Here is a 16,821-nt window from a genome sequence, read left to right as displayed (position 1 = left end):
GACTTTGTACTCATTCTCACTATTGGTAAGTTAGTTATTCCGAAGGTGAAATTTGCCATGAAAAAGTCATTAGGCAAAGCCGATCCCAGTGGTTTCGAATATTTGGTTGCGAAACTGGTAACATACCTGGCCGGAAATTGGGAGATTCGAGCTTGAATCTTGGCTAAGTGAAATTGATTAGCCAAGATGCGAGGCAAATTTTTTCGTGGCTAAGTTCACCCTTGATGTAAAAAACAGGCCCGTGCTGGACCCCTTCTTAGGGCGGTGGACGGCTATAGCCAGAGGGCGCCAGCACTATGCAGTGTAAGGACCAACGGGTGCGTGTCTGGGGGTGTGGAATATGACAAATAAATTTTGAAATTTTAATCCTTACCCTCTTGAGATTGAATCGAATCTCAGCAGATTGAATTATATTAATTTTAATAGTTATTTTCTTTACTCAAGACGTTGTTAATTATGCTGTTAAATGAGACATCATTGAAATCAAGTTAGCTACTCAATGCTGGTATTCTGACTGTATATTTTGTCAGTTTCGGAACAGGAGGACGCCAAACACTCTCAGACTAGAGGGCGCACCGCGTTAAGTCCCAGTGTCCCGGCGCGCCGAGACAAGAAATAAACGGATCTGACGTAAGCAGAAGCCTATGGAAAAGATCATAATTTGTGGCAATTCGAGAAACTTTCCTGGTATGTTTTTCGCGATATCTTCTTATATCTTTGTGTCGGGCTTCCAACGCCTCTTCGGAAAGTTGTCCAATGGGAAGTATGGCATTTTTCACAATTTCCGCTCCATGCAGTAAAACTTTATGAATAGTTTGTGGCATATGAAACCATGGATAGAGTTTTACATAGCTTTTAGCGGTTTTAAGGCAATAAGCAGAGAAAGTCTTATCGTTTACTCGAATTCCAGTCGACACAGCTCTCAAAATTACCGAGAAGCGAGTAATTAGGTCTTCTGAAATTCCTGGAAGAGAATTGTAGATGGCACTCTATTATGATTGTCGATTACTAATAATTTAGCAACTCACGCAATAATAACATCCTAACTGATTAAAGATTAAGAAAACCCACCAAGTTGACAAAGTGAATTCCTTAAAGTAAAAATACTATTTCCATTTCCACAATATTTTATGGAATTTACAATCAATATCAACTTTTGACGATTTTCAATTTTAACATCCAATTGCTTACATTAGAATATTTTAGGAATAAAATGCTTCGTGTATCTCTTATCATATCAATGAAGATAATGTTACAATTTACCTGAGATTTCAGCCGATAGTGCTGGATTTGCGAAGAAGCGTCTCGCAGTATTCCCGTCATTGGTCGTACCAAAACCTGGCTTAGGCAAATCAACAATAAGACCCATTCTGGACCGGAATCCGTTTTGAACAATTTTTTTCCTCCTTTCCATTGCTATTTTAGATCCATCTGCTGACTTAACCTGTCAGTAAAGATTCAAGTTTTAGTAAAAATAATTATGCTGGGAGATATTCATTTACTTTTCTCTGATAAGTAATGCAACACATGTATACACGTTTTGATCTTACCTTCCACATTTTTATGTCCAGGCGGTAAGATATGTGCAAAAGACATTCAAAAAATCTTATATAGCAGTGAAGAATTGACAAACCAAAAGAAAATTTTGATTCGTCCACCTTCATTTTTTTTATTTTATTTAAATTATTCATGTCTGAAATTCTTGCGCCGCAAAGATAGCACCTCATACAAGACGTTTCAGTCAATGCACTGCAAACCTGTAGCAAAAAAGTTATGAATATCTACTCCATTATTTCCCGAGTGAAAATTGAATTTGATAGAGAAACCTTACCTTTCCATCAATCATTGTAAGTAGTAATTCAAATTTGACCACAACATTGCCCACGCTAGCGAGCTGAAGGTTGTTTATTTGGTCGCGTACATAATTCTCTTCAGCTTTTGAGATCTCTTTCGTTTCCTGGATCCACTGAATCCGTATAGGCCTGCAAAATCTAGCCGAAGACGGGTGAGGGTTTGACCATATGTATTCTCCTGTTTCACAAAAGAAGAAAATATTAGATACGATCATGACTTTAGATATCACTATAAACTTATGCTCAATTTTTGTTTACCTGATGCTGAGTCCAACAATTGCAGAGGCACTAGAGAGGTGGCAAACAAGCTGTCATCTTTCACATTTGATGTCTGCCATGTTTGCTTGTAGCGAGAGTGACCAGAGCTACCATCGAAACCCCATTTACATATCAGTTTGCATGTCGAAGCGGAGATTTCCTTGCCTGATTGCACGATGAAAGAAATAATTCTTGAAGCCGTATGATTAAGCAGAGATTGCAAGTCTACTTCACATTTTTCCTCTTCTATGGTTATCCCTTCCGGATAAGCCACCTTTTTTGCTTTTTTAACCCTTTCATAATTTGGGTATATATCGTGCCCATGAAATTTCGCTGTTTCCCGAATGAAGAGGTATTGACTCTTCGTCAATTGTGCCGTCACAATTAGAGAAACGGCTTCCTCTTCCGAGAGCTGTCTTCGAGGAACATCTTTAGCCCTCCATTTGGAAAGCATTCGCTTCCCTCTTGTTGGGGTAGTAGTTGTGACCTCTTTTACAATCTTAGCTGCTGCATTGTCTCCTGTGGCGCGTAATTCCATGGAAGTTGCAACACTTAATTCCTCCAGTGAAGTAGAACTTCTCAGTTTTATCACTTTTCTACGTTTAGACCTCTCACTTGCACTGTCGAAATGCAGTGACGGTCTTCCACGAGGAGTGCTTTCAGTGGAGCCTAAAACAATGTATAAATAAATTACGAAATAATTACAATTCACAGACTAATACAACGAGGAATGAAATACTGGTGCAGTTGTATATACGTGCAGTAAATATTATCATTTATCCGTAAACATTAGCACTCACCTGGAGGAGACGAACACGGGAGATAATTTAACACAGCGTCAGGAAGTGTTATTGGCTGTTGTAACCAAGTATGATTCAACTTAAGAAATCTACTATTCACTCTGGTACACGCATCCCACTTTCGAAAGTATTGATGAAAAAACACTTTTTGAATGAAGGCCGCAAGTAAAGTTTTTAATTTCTCATCTCCTCCCAAAAAATATTTTTTGTGTAAAAACTCCAGTACTAGCGATTTCTTCTGCTTAATGGTACTCCTTCTATTTTCCAAGATCACACTATGTAAATCTTGGCGTGTCACTAATGCTCTATCCATAACTTGGCAACTAAACAGAACGTCCTTCGGCACACACTTCAACAAGGAATACTGACGGGAGACTGAAGCTGAGCACCCAGCTAGAAATGAGCGTGCCAATCGCATAGACGGCATATTTTGGGAAAACCCAATTTGTAGAATGGAAACACTTGCACGTGTTCATAGTAAAAGAACAAATCCGGGTGCATAGGGGTAGCCGCCGAGGACAAAAGGCTTGGAGAGCGCGCGAACCGTTAGGTTTATTGCCATCCGCACGTGGCTCCCGCGGAAAGACCCAGGGGTATAATGGTCAGAAGAAGACAAAAATCATAAATACACCGCAAATAACAAGTAGTTGAGTACAATGCACTCACAATTAAGGGAAACAGTCTCTCAAACGGACTACTACGCATGTCATCCTATGTTCTCGAGTGCCTACGCCGTGTATTGCGGGTCATGGGGTGCGACAACCGCCCGACATCATTTTGTTTTATCACGAAAAAATCGGAGGGGAGCAAGTTGGAGCAAGATTTTTCTTTTCCGTCTAATAATATAGACTTCAGTCTAACTCCTGGTGTAAATATCTTAGCGGCGGCAAGCGGCGGTAACTACTTTTATCCTAGCATTAGGTAAAAAATTAACGAAAAATAGTGGTATTTTTAAAAATTCATAAGGTTAATAAAAAACAATTGACTAAAACAAAAGTTCACTCATAATTAACTAAAAGAGTGGCACTATCAATAAATATCCTCAAAAATTTCGAATTATTAACTGTATTTCATTGCATGGGGAACAAACGTTGAACTTTTTCGAAAAAAGCGCGCACTCACGATTTCACCGATTTTTATTGATTTTTGGCGAGCTATAAAAATTAGACAAAAATTTTTGACAGATAACTAACTTCAGTTTTACATGACCTGGACATTCTAAAATGATAATATACTATTCCTGGTTCGATATAAAAAAGTCAATATTTTGATTTTTGGCCAGCTTTTTTCGATTTCAGCCCACTGTGCGGCGGCCCAGCACGGGCCTGGTAACCAACTGTGAACCCGCTTGTGTGACTGTGAAGGGAGTAGTCACGTGGTCAGAAATTTGATTCGGCGGGAGCTTTGGCGAAAAACGGGTTCCTAATCTGATATTTCGTTTTCGAATCGGACATTACAAAATCACAAATTTCATTAAATCCGTCATATATTTCGTAATGCTGAAATATGAACTCTTGGTTTGCCATTAGCAGACGTTGATAAATATTACTGTATCGAAAAATGGAGTGTTATAGTATATGTACCTAACCTTTGGCTAATGGTCTCGTTAGACGGTGTATCGCGGGTAGTTGACAAATGGGGAAAAATTTCGGGGGGGGGGGGGGGGGGCTGAAATTCCCCTCCCCCAGCTACACACCTGGTACATAAGTCACTCCTTATATCGATGGCTAAGTTCTAACAACACGTATCTCAAAATTAGCCCGGTTTGAGACAGGTATCTTAAACAAAGTGTAATGACATTTAAAAAGTAAAATTCAAGCAAAAATCAACTCTTTATCTGCAAATGTATGCTTCTTTTTCAGTTTAATGAATTTTTCGTTTTTAATTCCAGTGTACAATTAAAATTTTAAATCGTTTCTTTTGCTCTTCTGAAAATTTGCTATTTTTGAGATACGTGTTGTTAGAACTTAGCCATCGATATACTGTGCTTCGGTAGTTGGTTTGGTATTCAATTGAAAATTCATAATTTTACTTGACAACCTAAAAACGCTTCGTTGATTATCAATGTTTCACTCGGGCCCTCACTACTTAGCTGTTGCAGCAACGCTCCATACTTTTTCTTTCGCCTCCACACCCTTCCCTCTCTCTTACGTAGCCCTCCCGTACCTCTCCTGAACCCCACCTCCGGTGCCCGGCCTGCTCTCTCACGCCGCCCTCAACTAATGCGAAATGCTCCCATAAATCTCCGAGGCTCTTTCACGCACCGCATGCCAATCTCTTTTAACGCTCGTAATTGATTGAAAAAATTCTCTCGAAGCTCTGAGATCGTTCTTTGGCGTCACTAAAAACTCCATGGGCTGCTTTTGAGCATTGTGAGAAACAAGTGAGTGATTGAATACCGGGAAATATACAAGATGACAGGATTTCACTAAGAGGACCCAAGTCTCCTTCGCGAGACACACGTCACTTTACGAAAACCACACCTTGGCACCCCCGAGGAAGCTAGCGTCATTGGATCAGTCATCGTATGACAGCATAGTAGCATGACGTGTGATAGTAGACTAAATACTCCTTATCAGGCATTCAACAGTAAAATCTGTACGGAAATTTCGGCCAAACGTTGGTACAAATTGAACCGAATCATAGCAAATCGCTCATCGGGTTGTAACAATTTCTCATGCTTATTTCACGATGCGTAATAGAGCTAATTTATATATTTAATTTGCAAGCTATATCTTTTAATATGCCTACTTGAATGTCGTATCAAAATCGAAACTTTAGATACGTACTGCTCAACTTCATTCATTAAAAGAGCGTCATTCATTTCAAATGTTTTATTTGCATAAGCTATTTTATGCGATACTTTGATCTTTTATATCAAGAGCAACTCTTTTTTGCATTAAGTATAGATTATTTCATTTGGCATTTTCGCAAAGTTACGTTCCCAAAAGAATATATTCTCAGTCAGAGAGGGTTTCTTACAAGGGAAACTATAAAAACGCCCTCTTCACGGGAATTTGAAAAGGCCGTGAGTCTCCGATGGTAAACTCTATGGATGCAATGAAAAAGCATTTCTCTTGAGCATACAGCTGCAAATACTTCCTTTTCAATGGAGCACATCACTAGCTGAGAAATGCAGATGATATACACTCTTGTGGGATATTTCCGCGGGATATAGGGAGGCCAAAAAAAATCTCTCGCGTCAGGAAAGATCGTTGAGGGCGGAGTGTGGTGTGGGAAAGCGCTAATGGTGTGGGGACGTGTTATGAGGAGGTGTGGGGAAAGGTAGGAGGGGGTGAGGAGTGAGGAGACAGCCCACCCACACCCACCGTCGAAATGGCCTCGGATAAGTTGATAGTAGTCGGATAAGTGAGGGGTGTACTGAGGAAGAAGAGCGAGAAAGGTGTGCTCTCCTAAGCAGAGTTTAGCAAAATTTTTATGTAGGAGGAGCAAAAGTTTTACGTCGATAAGCGTGGCAAGAGAGTTTCGAGATAATCTTTAAGGACGAGAGAAAATGAGTCTTGAATGTGCGAGGCGAGGCGATTCCCCGGGATTTTCCCACTTGCGACTAAAGGAGCATCGTTTTCATAAGCGATTCGCTTTTATTTCCCCACTCCAAATACTCACTCAGAGCCTCGAGTGGCCCTATTTCCTTCTCACGACCCTTTTACCTGACCGCTCCCCAAAACGAAACAACTCTTGCGTTTCCTCCAGTTTCCTCAGCATCTTTTTTTCTTAAATCTTCCTCTCCTCAGGTAGCTCCACCCCCCATAAAGCCCGCCCAACGCCTCAGCTCGGATCATTTCCCCCACTCTATACTCTTCCGACGCCTCTATTCAACAGCCATGCCCCCACATCCCCACATATTTCTCTCACCTGGCTAAAAATCTTCCTTTTTAAAAGGCCTTTTTGCGACCCTTAGACTCCCATTTGTGCCCTTCCACCTCTTCCATCCCCCATCCCACGGCTTGTTTTCATCCATACTCCTCTCCAAATCCTCCCCCGCCCTCAGCAACCCCTTCCCTCCACAAATGAGCTGCACCCTTCGCCATGCAATCACTCCCTCGCAATAACTACCACCGTTTGCACGACATGTGCCGGCTCCTGGAGCTCTCTCGCCGAGTGGTTGGTGAGGTAGCTAGACAGTAGGTTCTACACCCCGTGGGTTCGAGTTCAAAACCCGGCGGTGGCATAGATATTTCCGTGGTTACCGGATCCTTCAGTCAGTGCTGTGTGGAGGGCTCTTCCTGTACAATCCCTCGCCCGTCGGATGGGACGTTAAGCTGTGACCTGCCTGGCGCCTTCCGTTAAGAGGGCAAGGCTGGGTTTCTCTCCATCCCTCTATACGAAATATTCCCTCAAAGTATAAATGACCTAAGGTATCGGTCGCCTCAATCACAGTCTCTCGCCGATGGATGTGTCTCCGGACGCGTCCCCGCCCGCCGCAGGCACCCGCTCCGCATCCCTGCCGGCTTTCTCCTCCTTCTCCATCGACGCCATCCTCGCCTCTTCGCCCTCGTCTTCCTCCGAGGTTCCGGCCGCAACTCCCGCCACCCCTCCGCCCGCCTCGTCTGACCTCGCGGACCGCCAGCTCCGTGCCTCCGGCCTCCCCGCCGCCACGCCTCCCCAGTACGACCACTCCCTGCTGGCGGTGCTCCTCGCCGCCGGCTCCCTCCACCACCAGCAGAATCATTTCCAACACCAAGAGCGCCACTTCCCGCTGCAGCACCCTTTGGCTGGCGCCTTCGCGGTGCCGCCGCCCGCGTCTCCGCCGCAGGAGGGCAGGCCGCACCACCACCATCATCACCACCATCGGAGCCTTCCTCACTGGCCGACCCTGCCGCTTCTCGCCGGCCCTCTGTGGCTGGATAGGACACAGCTGTGCCTGGGAGGTGGGTAATAGTCTATGAATGGAATGGTTATGGACTTGAAATGTAATCGTGGGTAATATTCTTGCTATGGTAGATAGATAGCTTTCATTGTTTTACTTGTCAAGCCAAGGACACAGACTATAGGCACAGTTATGTTCGTATTTAAGAAAATATACGTAGGAATATGAACATGTCACTTTCAAAAGTCGGTCCCCACGGCCAGAGCGAGCAACTACATTTTCCGCTGAGCTCGAACTTCGGGTATTGTCTATGCTTTCTGTGCTTTGAAAGGGCCAGTTTGACTTACTCTCACCGTCCGTGAAAGTCTTACCGAGGCATTCTTCACTATTCATAAATTCTTTGCGGATTCCCTGACTCCCGGTGCCAGAACACAAGGCGAAGCATAAGTTCCGTGAATTCTAGAATAGCATAGTGCCCTCTGTAATGTCCACTCAAATAAAAATCGAAGCAAAAGTTCTGGTATCCCCGAAAATGTATATAAAAAGGTATTCCATATTCATAATGAGAGGACTTCTGCCGTTTTATAAGTCATCGTTACAATCGTCTCCTCTCATTATCCCCATCTCTGTCTCTTTCATTCATCATCAGGTCTTTCTCCTAATATTTTCATTCTCTTCGAAAACCGTGCCCAGACTAATCGTGCGATTCCTTCTCCATTTATGTGCACTCTCCATACGGAATCTGGAACGCCAAAGATCTTTAGCTACATTCAAAACGTTGAGGAAGATTTTCTGCATTGTGAATGACACAATCATATGCTTCCTTGGGGCCTAGGTAGTAGATTAATTTATTTCGCACTCCATTCATTACAGTTATAATTCTCCGCATATTTGTACGAGGGACGAGGGATTATCATGATCTTGAAACATCCAAAAAGGAAATTTGCTACCCCGTGACTGTTGAAAATGTTTTATATGAAGTGTAACATAATTTATAAAATCTTGACCAAAGGTAAGCAATGATGATGAACTAAATTGTAATTCACCTAACTCTAGGTACCATCACTTTCAAAGGTCAGCCCATATGAGCGGCTCAGCTGTATTTTTTCGAAATCGACCTTCTCGTATAGCTTATAAATTATATTCCAAGACTAACAGGAATCATAATATCATTCTGAAATGATTAATAAAATTAGGAGTCAAATTAACTTGATTGGCTGGAGAAAATGGCGCAAGCTCCTTCTTTACCCATATTTAAAGGCCCAAGTATGGTTTCCGAATTCTTAAATGACTGCAAAACCAACCCCACATCCAAAAAATTCAACTTCAAACACAGCCGATAAGCATTTAAGGTTTCTCTGTGTGTTCCGCATTACTGGAGGTGTATAGAAGTTTATTTTCTGAGTCGTCTGAAGATCACTGGACAATCGATTCGAGCCAGATGAGACAGGAATAATTTTCATAGCATAGGGAAGATAGTATTCCAATTCCTTTCAAGCTATATCTTCTCGTAAATGATGCGTACAATTATCCTATGTTGATACAAACATTATTACCGTTGACTATAATTATGCGGCTAGCTTCGGTATTCGTTGTGATCTGTTTCGGCAGCGAAGAATTATCTTATTTCAGTGACGTATTTTAGTTCAGTTTCGCTTTAAGTGAAGCTACAGTTATTCATCCAATGGGAGTTTTTTTAGGGCTAAAACCAGCACCTACACTTTGAAAATCACCTCGGAATCCAGTAAAAAATAGGAAAAAAATATTTGATTATGAAGGTATGGAATTTTTCCTCGTTTATCTGGACAAATGCCTCTAAGATATTGATTTTAGAAGAAAAAGCCTTTCAAGTAATAATAATACTAAATAATTAAGTTTTAATATTTTAACATTATTTTATCCCTCACGCATGCTTGGCAACGCTATTAAAAATATGTTCTGCGGTGCAAAAATAGAATCGTGCGACTTTGTGCCTGGCATTATAAATTACAGCTTCCATGGAAAACTAACGATGCTCAAAATAGTTGCAATTGATATTATTTAGATCATTTTCAATACGAAAGTTGTGCAAGAGCTGAACTGGAGATATGAACAGAACATTAGCTAAGGTGACATTAGAGTTAAATCATGCGGTAAAAGTTAAGTAAAATTAAATGGACGTCCAAAATTTTAAGAAATCATTGTTCCAACCGTTTCTTAAAACTATGTGTTGAGATATTTCATCTTAGAAGTCTCTGGTTTTTTTTAGTGGCGTTCCGCTTTGTTTTGTGTGACATAATATTTTCCTACACGAGGAATTGTTTTTTCTTTTTTTGTAGAACTACTTGTAATATTAGTGTTTTGGCTTTATAATAATTTATCTTATTTAGCTCAGCTTCATTTTCCTGAACCTCGAGCCGTATCAACATAGAGAATGTTCTGCATCCAGATCTCCCTCTTTGAAATTATTTATTTGGCAACCATTGGACGTACCCAGCGAGGGGCAGGAGGGGGCAGCTGCCCCCTCCCCCCCTCTAGAAGCAAAAATCGCAAATTTCTTTAAGGTAAATAATATTTTTTCAAGCAAATAATTTTAAAAGCAAATAAAAAGCTGTTAGATTTTCCTTAATATAATGATATCATTCACCTTTTCCATGCTTAAATCTTAACTACAACTTGAACAACCATGGCTTCCCCCCCCCCAGTTTTTATCCTGAATACATCTTTGGTGGAAACTAGTTAAAATGTTAAATATCGAAATAGTTGCTAACTACCACTTTATTTCTCAGAGGGAAATCACCAAACTGCTTTGCCTTTTGGTCATCCTTCGGGAGGCGGGGGTGGACGCAGAGTACTTACAGATAGTGAAAGAATGTCATGGGAACGTCGTCGTGGACAGTGAGAATAAGTTATGCAAATACTTCCAAGTCATTGAGGGTATAGGCAAAACACGACGTTCGAGCTCTACGGAAAATGTCGTCGCCCGCATTGGATTAGGGGGACCAACGTTTGAAATTAATGGCATGCATATTTTGGCCAACGATAAGGAAGTTATTCGTAATGTGTGAGTAAAATGAAAAATAAATGACTACAGGCGATTTACATCCTGTATTTGCGAAATGTTTAGTTTGATGTAATGAAACCAGAAATTTTGAAATTGAAATTCCAAAATTAAAGCCAAAAACTGGATTTCCTTGCATGACTGCATGACGTTACCCTAGCAAGAAGAATGGTGATGATAAATTAGCATTTGATTGCCATTAACCTCTAATGAATTTTTAATACACATCTAAATTACTTGATATTTGTTCATTCATTTTGACGTAATTAATTCCCTTGTGTTCACCTTCCACTTCTACGCTGTACCCACACAACTACTGATTATTCAACTTTCGTGGACTAATTCCTCTTTCCCTACTTCTCCACCCTCCTTACTTTGAGAGTACTTCTATAAAAATGCAGAAATGTGGAGAATGATATATTATGTCGTAACTATCGTCGGTATGAATAGAGTAGGTGTGTGTGCGTGAAATTTTACTCAGCTAAGTTTTCTTTACAATTAAAAAATTTCACGCCAATGGGAACACAGAATATTTTCACCAAGAATATATAATTAGTCCTCTTTCTAAATCCTCAGAAGAAACAAAAGATACAGATTCACAGGAAAACAGTGACGAAAAGTTTAGGAAAAAGCCTGAAGTACTGAAGTACTGTATTGTTGAAAAAATAATACGGAACCGCTCGGCCTTATCAGGAGGAATGAATGGAGCCTATCAAAAGTTTTGTATTAATGGAATAATAAGTAGTGATAGATGATTATGTTAATGTATTCAGGTATTCAATCGTAAGTTTGAAAATTAAGTATTTTTTCAGCTATTAATACATTGGAAGGTATTTTGTTATAATCAAACGCTATTCCTTAGACACATATAAAGATACGAAACTTTCACCGATAAAGTAAACTTTCATAATAGTAAAGGCAGAGTAATTTTACATCATATTTTAAACATTCCATAAAAATAGCGTATTTGAGTATTTATTGATCTTTAAATAATAATTTTCTTATCGCGTGTTATCCTATGTCTTTCTCTTTCCCAGCAGCTAAGGCGTCGCCTGTGAAGCGGTCCAGACGGCACGGAGTTGACCGGAAACCACGGCAGGCGTACAGTGCCAAGCAGCTCGAGCGGCTCGAGGCGGAATTCAAAGTATGATGGATATAGAACTGAAAGAACGCATTTCGTGCAAAGCTGTCTAAAAATCTAAATAGGAGCTTAAAAATGGATTACTCTAAATTTAAAAAAAATTAAAGACGCTAATTTTGAAATTACGCAGATCAATTAGGTAACTGTTCATCTTAAGGCTTCGATTATTTTTTTGTACATGTTAATACGATTAATTCTTTGGCTTGGTTACACGATGGGAACTTCCAAAATATTTACTGACTCTTGGATTCCAAAGGGTGCACTACCTCGGCGCAGGCTGTTATGCTCGGAATATAATGGGTGCGATTCGCTCTCTACCTTTGTATGTCATACAATGCAACACTGCATTCAAAATGTAAATATATTCTTATCATGGAAAATATGGAAACATATTTCAACCTTATTTGACCGACGCCCAGGAGAAGTTACTGAAAAATGCATTCGAATATTCAATATCATAGGTTTATCCTCACACATTCAGAAATGAATATCGTACGAAGATGAATCACCAGTCTTTGCTGCCTTTTCTAAAAGTCTTTCTTTTTTGTCAGACGTGTGTGGAAGCATTGGAAATGAACAAAAAACGTTGTTTTTAAGTCTGTTATCCTCAACATTAAAATACTTCCGTATAGTCAATACAAAACATGTATCTAGCCTCCTAATAATCCATATTTAACTGATAACGCAATGCAATATTCTAATGTATCTGCTACAATATCAAGATGCTGAGAGAAGATTTTTGTGCTCCTTCATTAACATCTACATATTACCCTGCGAGCCACCTCCAGGGTGTTTGGCAGTGGGTGATCAATCACCAACATGCAGCATGCAATTGGATTCCCACGTGCACACCGCACGGTTCAAAAGCACCTTAGTGATGCTTTCCATCGTGCTAGTTTATCCCCTTAAAAATAAATTATTAGGAAATTATTTATTGCCCTTAAGCAAGAATTCTGGAAGTATGTTGGGAGATACACTTATTTCAATCATACGTTGCCATCTATCTATTTTACCATAATGTCATCACAAAAATAATTGTAGTGCAACTAATTTAGCTTTCATATTGTTCATCGTATAAAGTTATCATAGCCAATATTAAAAGCACAACTCACAATTGGTATTTCCCTACGCCTAAACACCTTTGCTTTCTTAAAAATATTTTACATTCAACGTAAATCGGTTCACAGCAAGCCCACTCGTGAATTGTATCAATTTTTAAGAAGTGTAGGACTTATAAATCTTCCTGCCTTTTGCGCACGGACCATTCTGAAGATATTAATATTTAGGCCTTCTCAGTAATATCTGTGGCAAAGTGTAGTGTGACAAATGATAAAAAAAGCAAAACCGGAAAAGAGGCTATTTGCTGATCCAGAGTTTCAAGATGAATGAATGAAAAATGATTCAAGAGGATACAAAAAAAAAGGTAACCTTTTTCTAGTAATTTATATTAATCTGCCAAATAATTTAGTGCACCGTTATTTAGGCCACATGCCGGCGTCATGTTTGCCGATTAAAATTAGTTTAGTTTTAGTTTTTATTAAAGCGTCTTTCATGTCAGTGTCTTAGTATTTTTCTACTTAATGTGCTTAGTACTAATCTTCCTAACTTAGTGTGCATTTCACGCACTCACTAGAGGTCTTTGTTTTTTAATTTCTCCTTCACTTACACTGGAAAGGTCTCAATGGTTCATGTACACTTTTGATTCCCATTTTCGTGCTTCTGAGCACTATCATATTTGCCGAAGAGGTGGATTTCTTAGCACCGAAGCAGCTGAGAAAATATTACGGACCGCAAGGTCCAGTCAAAGGAGTCGTATTGTGTTTTGGAGGTCATGCGGCTGACCGCGTCATTTCGACGGCATTCGATCTCTGCGGCAGTCGGAGACCTTCGGATATATTCGTGAAATACAGTAGCAAAATTCGGGAATTGGGCTTTCTCTCTCTATCCCTCGCACACTCACAGAGGCGGACACAGAGAGATCAATTTTTCCGACTGCTTGCGGGCCTTCACCTCAGGAACGTGACCTCGTATGAGCCGATGGTCTGTAACCAGTGATTCATATGCCGAACGTCGCTGGAATAGCTTGAATTACTAGTGAAGTTGCCTTCATCATGAATTGGATGGAGTATAAAGTCTACTAAGAAGCACTGAGTCTGCCATGGCAGACCCTGAAAGACTATCCATTTGGTAGGGAGTGTCCAAAAGCTCTATAATAAGACTATAGCTGTGGAATTTAATCGATAATGAAAAAATTACAAGGTTTTCTTCCACAATGGTCAATTTTTTTATTTCTCAGCCAATGTAAATGATCGAAGTACCGGTGTAAGTAGAACAATTAGTGCCAACAAAGGGAAAAAATATGCACTATCATCAGTGTTTCCCAGATAGAAGTTTAATGAGAATAGCGAAAAAAAGAGTGGAGTACGACTTCCAGCGGGAGTATTGAAATGACATTTAGCCATATATGTACAAATATTTCATCTAATTGGAGGGAGATATGAATATTTGAAGACAAAATTCTCCTTTAAGACCACCATACTCCACACTCCAGCATTATAATCACAATCTCTTTTTACTTTCTAACTATGGCATCATCAAAACTCTACTGAGAGGGAATGGGGGAGTTCACTCTGACCCGAAACAGCAATGCGTTAAAATAATTCGCTAGGTGGAAAGATAAGTTATAATGAAACGTAAAATCCTTCCTTACATAACCATTCCCTCATTTTTTAATTTTAAAATCAGTGAAAGTTGCCGGCGGCCTCTTTTCCTTAGTTGGTGACATGGAATGTGTTTCGGTTCATTAACTGGTTTAGAAAGAAACAAGTAATGGAAAAAGGAATCGCTCATAAAAGTGTAAACTACTACCATAGAGTAAGTATATTCTTACTCTATGCTACTACGAACCACCGGAGAATATCGCGTGAGGCGGAGGAGTACCTGAGAAGTTATGATCCTCTCGACAGGAGCGCGTGATGTCATCAACTTATATGAGCAAGAGTTAAATTATTCTATTTTTATTCGCAAAAAACTCGAAAGGGAAGCGACGCGACGGGTTCAATTACGGAAAACTATGCATCTTTTCATTTATTAAATTTTATCACAATCGATATTTAAAATACAAAATATAATACGTGAACGAACCCATTTTTCCCGGTATTTCAATTCAGGTAGGCCGTCTATTGGATCACTGCGTCCGTCACAATGGAATAGCTAACCTGCTAAAAATATTTAAAAGAACCACTTCAACTTGAGCGCCAAGAAAGTCCCACGTCTAATTTTTTTTTCATCTTGAGAATTAGTGCGTCGCAGATATTTTCACTCGACATTTCGCTTCTCATTATACAGAATAGTGAAATAAAATGAATTTGTACCTTTCCACAAGCATTTAATGTATACGACGCGTTTCGTCTCACGGAGCCATCCTCTGGTACAAGACACTGTAGTACATAAAAACATGAAATTAATACCTTTGACGAAGGGATGGGGAAGGGTTCGAAAAATTTGAGGAAGGGGTCGGAAACAGGCGTACAGTGGAGAGACAGTGAGAAACATTCAACTTAAGATAAGGGGTGGAAGTAGGACTCTAGTCATAACCGTAGAGTAGCGACATTGGGGAGAAAAAACAAAGAAACGGGAAGGCCAAGAGGGTGGAGAAGAGTAGAAAAGGGAAATAGAAGGGTAAAAATTTGCTACCCCTGTTTCCTACCCCTTCCTCAAACTTGTCGAATCCTCCCCCATCCCTTCCTCAAAGGTATAAATGTCATGTTATTATGTACTACAGTATCTTGTGCCAGAGGATGACTCCGTGAGCCGAAACGCGTTGCACGCATTAAATACTAGTGGCAAAGTAAAATTCAATTTATTTCAGTGTGTCAAACTTCCACTATGTAACGCCTGAATTTGCTGAACTTAAATAGAACAGTTTTGAGAAATGAATTTTAAGAACCAATGCTGTACCAACTATGCTGAACCAACCATGGACTGCTAGATATTCGCAGTGAAAAATAGACGCCCAAACCATTTTAAAGAATCATACTCTTGATGAAGCTCTCAGTATAGGAAGCGAACCGTCGAGGGAAAGTGACTCCGACGCGATGCAGTAATTCACGAAAGGAACATAAATAATCTACAAAAATGAATCTGCAAAAATGTCCAAGAAAAAAGCCTCATGTGTTATTTTTATCCCCATGTTGTTCGCCAGGCTGACAAGTACCTGAGCGTCGCGAAGAGGACGCAGTTGAGTGCCGACCTCGGTCTGACGGAGGTGCAGGTGAAGACGTGGTTCCAGAACCGGAGGACCAAGTGGAAGAAGCAGCTGACGTCGAGACTGAAGGCGGCGGCGGCGCACGGCGGCCCTGGCGGCCGGGGGACCGCGCTCTTCGCCTCCTCGCCCATCTACGCGCACCACCACCCACAGGTGACCACGCACCACCATCACCACCACTCCCTGCAGCCTGCGGGGACCCGCTGTCTCGTGTACGGGGACTCGGACGACGGGGGAGGGGGAGCTGAGGAGAGGCGGTCGGACGACGCGACCCTCGGCGGGCAGTCCGACTGAAGGTGATTTCATGAGATTATTCTAATTGAAGATTCTCCAGTCCGCCTCTGGACATATAGCCACCCACCGCGTATTTTAATGGGTTTACAAGAATCGGAACTCGTAGAATTTCATATAGAGATATTATAATTATATAATATTATCATAATTAGGGCCGTTAACCGTACTATGTGTTCGTGATGATGTTATTTATCAAAGTCGTAACCTTTCAATGCCATTACTTTCAACTTAGGGGGTGCGAAGCCAGGGGGTACAAGTGATTTTTTATAAGTAGAGTTTGGTACAGAAATTGATGGAAGTATACAAAAACTTTGTGGCCAAGGGATACGAGTGAGTT

General features: G+C 40.6%; 2 protein-coding genes across 2 annotated transcripts; one reads left to right on the top strand and one right to left on the bottom strand.

Annotated features, from left to right (window-relative positions):
* Positions 1 to 563: 563 nt before the first annotated feature.
* On the bottom strand, positions 564 to 6,637 carry LOC124165200. The gene is made up of 6 exons (XM_046542521.1): positions 6,583 to 6,637; positions 2,112 to 2,780; positions 1,832 to 2,031; positions 1,551 to 1,757; positions 1,264 to 1,444; positions 564 to 964 (listed from the first exon to the last, which is right to left on the bottom strand). The coding sequence occupies exons 1-6, from the start codon at positions 6,635 to 6,637 to the stop codon at positions 564 to 566; spliced, it is 1,713 nt and encodes a 570-aa protein (XP_046398477.1).
* A 685-nt stretch (positions 6,638 to 7,322) lies between these two features.
* Positions 7,323 to 16,484, top strand: LOC124165100 (homeobox protein box-5-like). Its single transcript, XM_046542430.1, has 3 exons — positions 7,323 to 7,803; positions 11,820 to 11,926; positions 16,128 to 16,484. Exons 1-3 carry the CDS (start codon positions 7,323 to 7,325, stop codon positions 16,482 to 16,484), a joined length of 945 nt encoding a protein of 314 aa, XP_046398386.1.
* Positions 16,485 to 16,821: the final 337 nt, after the last annotated feature.

The sequence above is a fragment of the Ischnura elegans genome, chromosome 1 (assembly GCF_921293095.1).
Source record: "Ischnura elegans chromosome 1, ioIscEleg1.1, whole genome shotgun sequence".
NCBI classification, from domain to species: Eukaryota; Metazoa; Arthropoda; class Insecta; order Odonata; family Coenagrionidae; genus Ischnura; species Ischnura elegans.
This window is presented reverse-complemented; position numbering and strand designations above follow the sequence as displayed.

What these genes read in the sequence shown, in the direction of transcription:
- LOC124165200 (XM_046542521.1), bottom strand. Translation starts at nt 6,637, where the DNA reads ATGCTGAGGAAACTGGAGGAAACGCAAGAGTTGTTTCGTTTTGGGGAG. An exon ending in ATTGTTGGACTCAGCATCAG is followed by an intron (nt 2,032 to 2,111) that starts GTAAACAAAAAT and finishes TTTGTGAAACAG; the next exon opens with GAGAATACATATGGTCAAAC. An exon ending in TTACAATGATTGATGGAAAG is followed by an intron (nt 1,758 to 1,831) that starts GTAAGGTTTCTC and finishes TTTTTGCTACAG; the next exon opens with GTTTGCAGTGCATTGACTGA.
- LOC124165100 (XM_046542430.1), top strand. Translation starts at nt 7,323, where the DNA reads ATGGATGTGTCTCCGGACGCGTCCCCGCCCGCCGCAGGCACCCGCTCC. An exon ending in GACACAGCTGTGCCTGGGAG is followed by an intron (nt 7,804 to 11,819) that starts GTGGGTAATAGT and finishes TCTCTTTCCCAG; the next exon opens with CAGCTAAGGCGTCGCCTGTG. An exon ending in GGCTCGAGGCGGAATTCAAA is followed by an intron (nt 11,927 to 16,127) that starts GTATGATGGATA and finishes GTTGTTCGCCAG; the next exon opens with GCTGACAAGTACCTGAGCGT.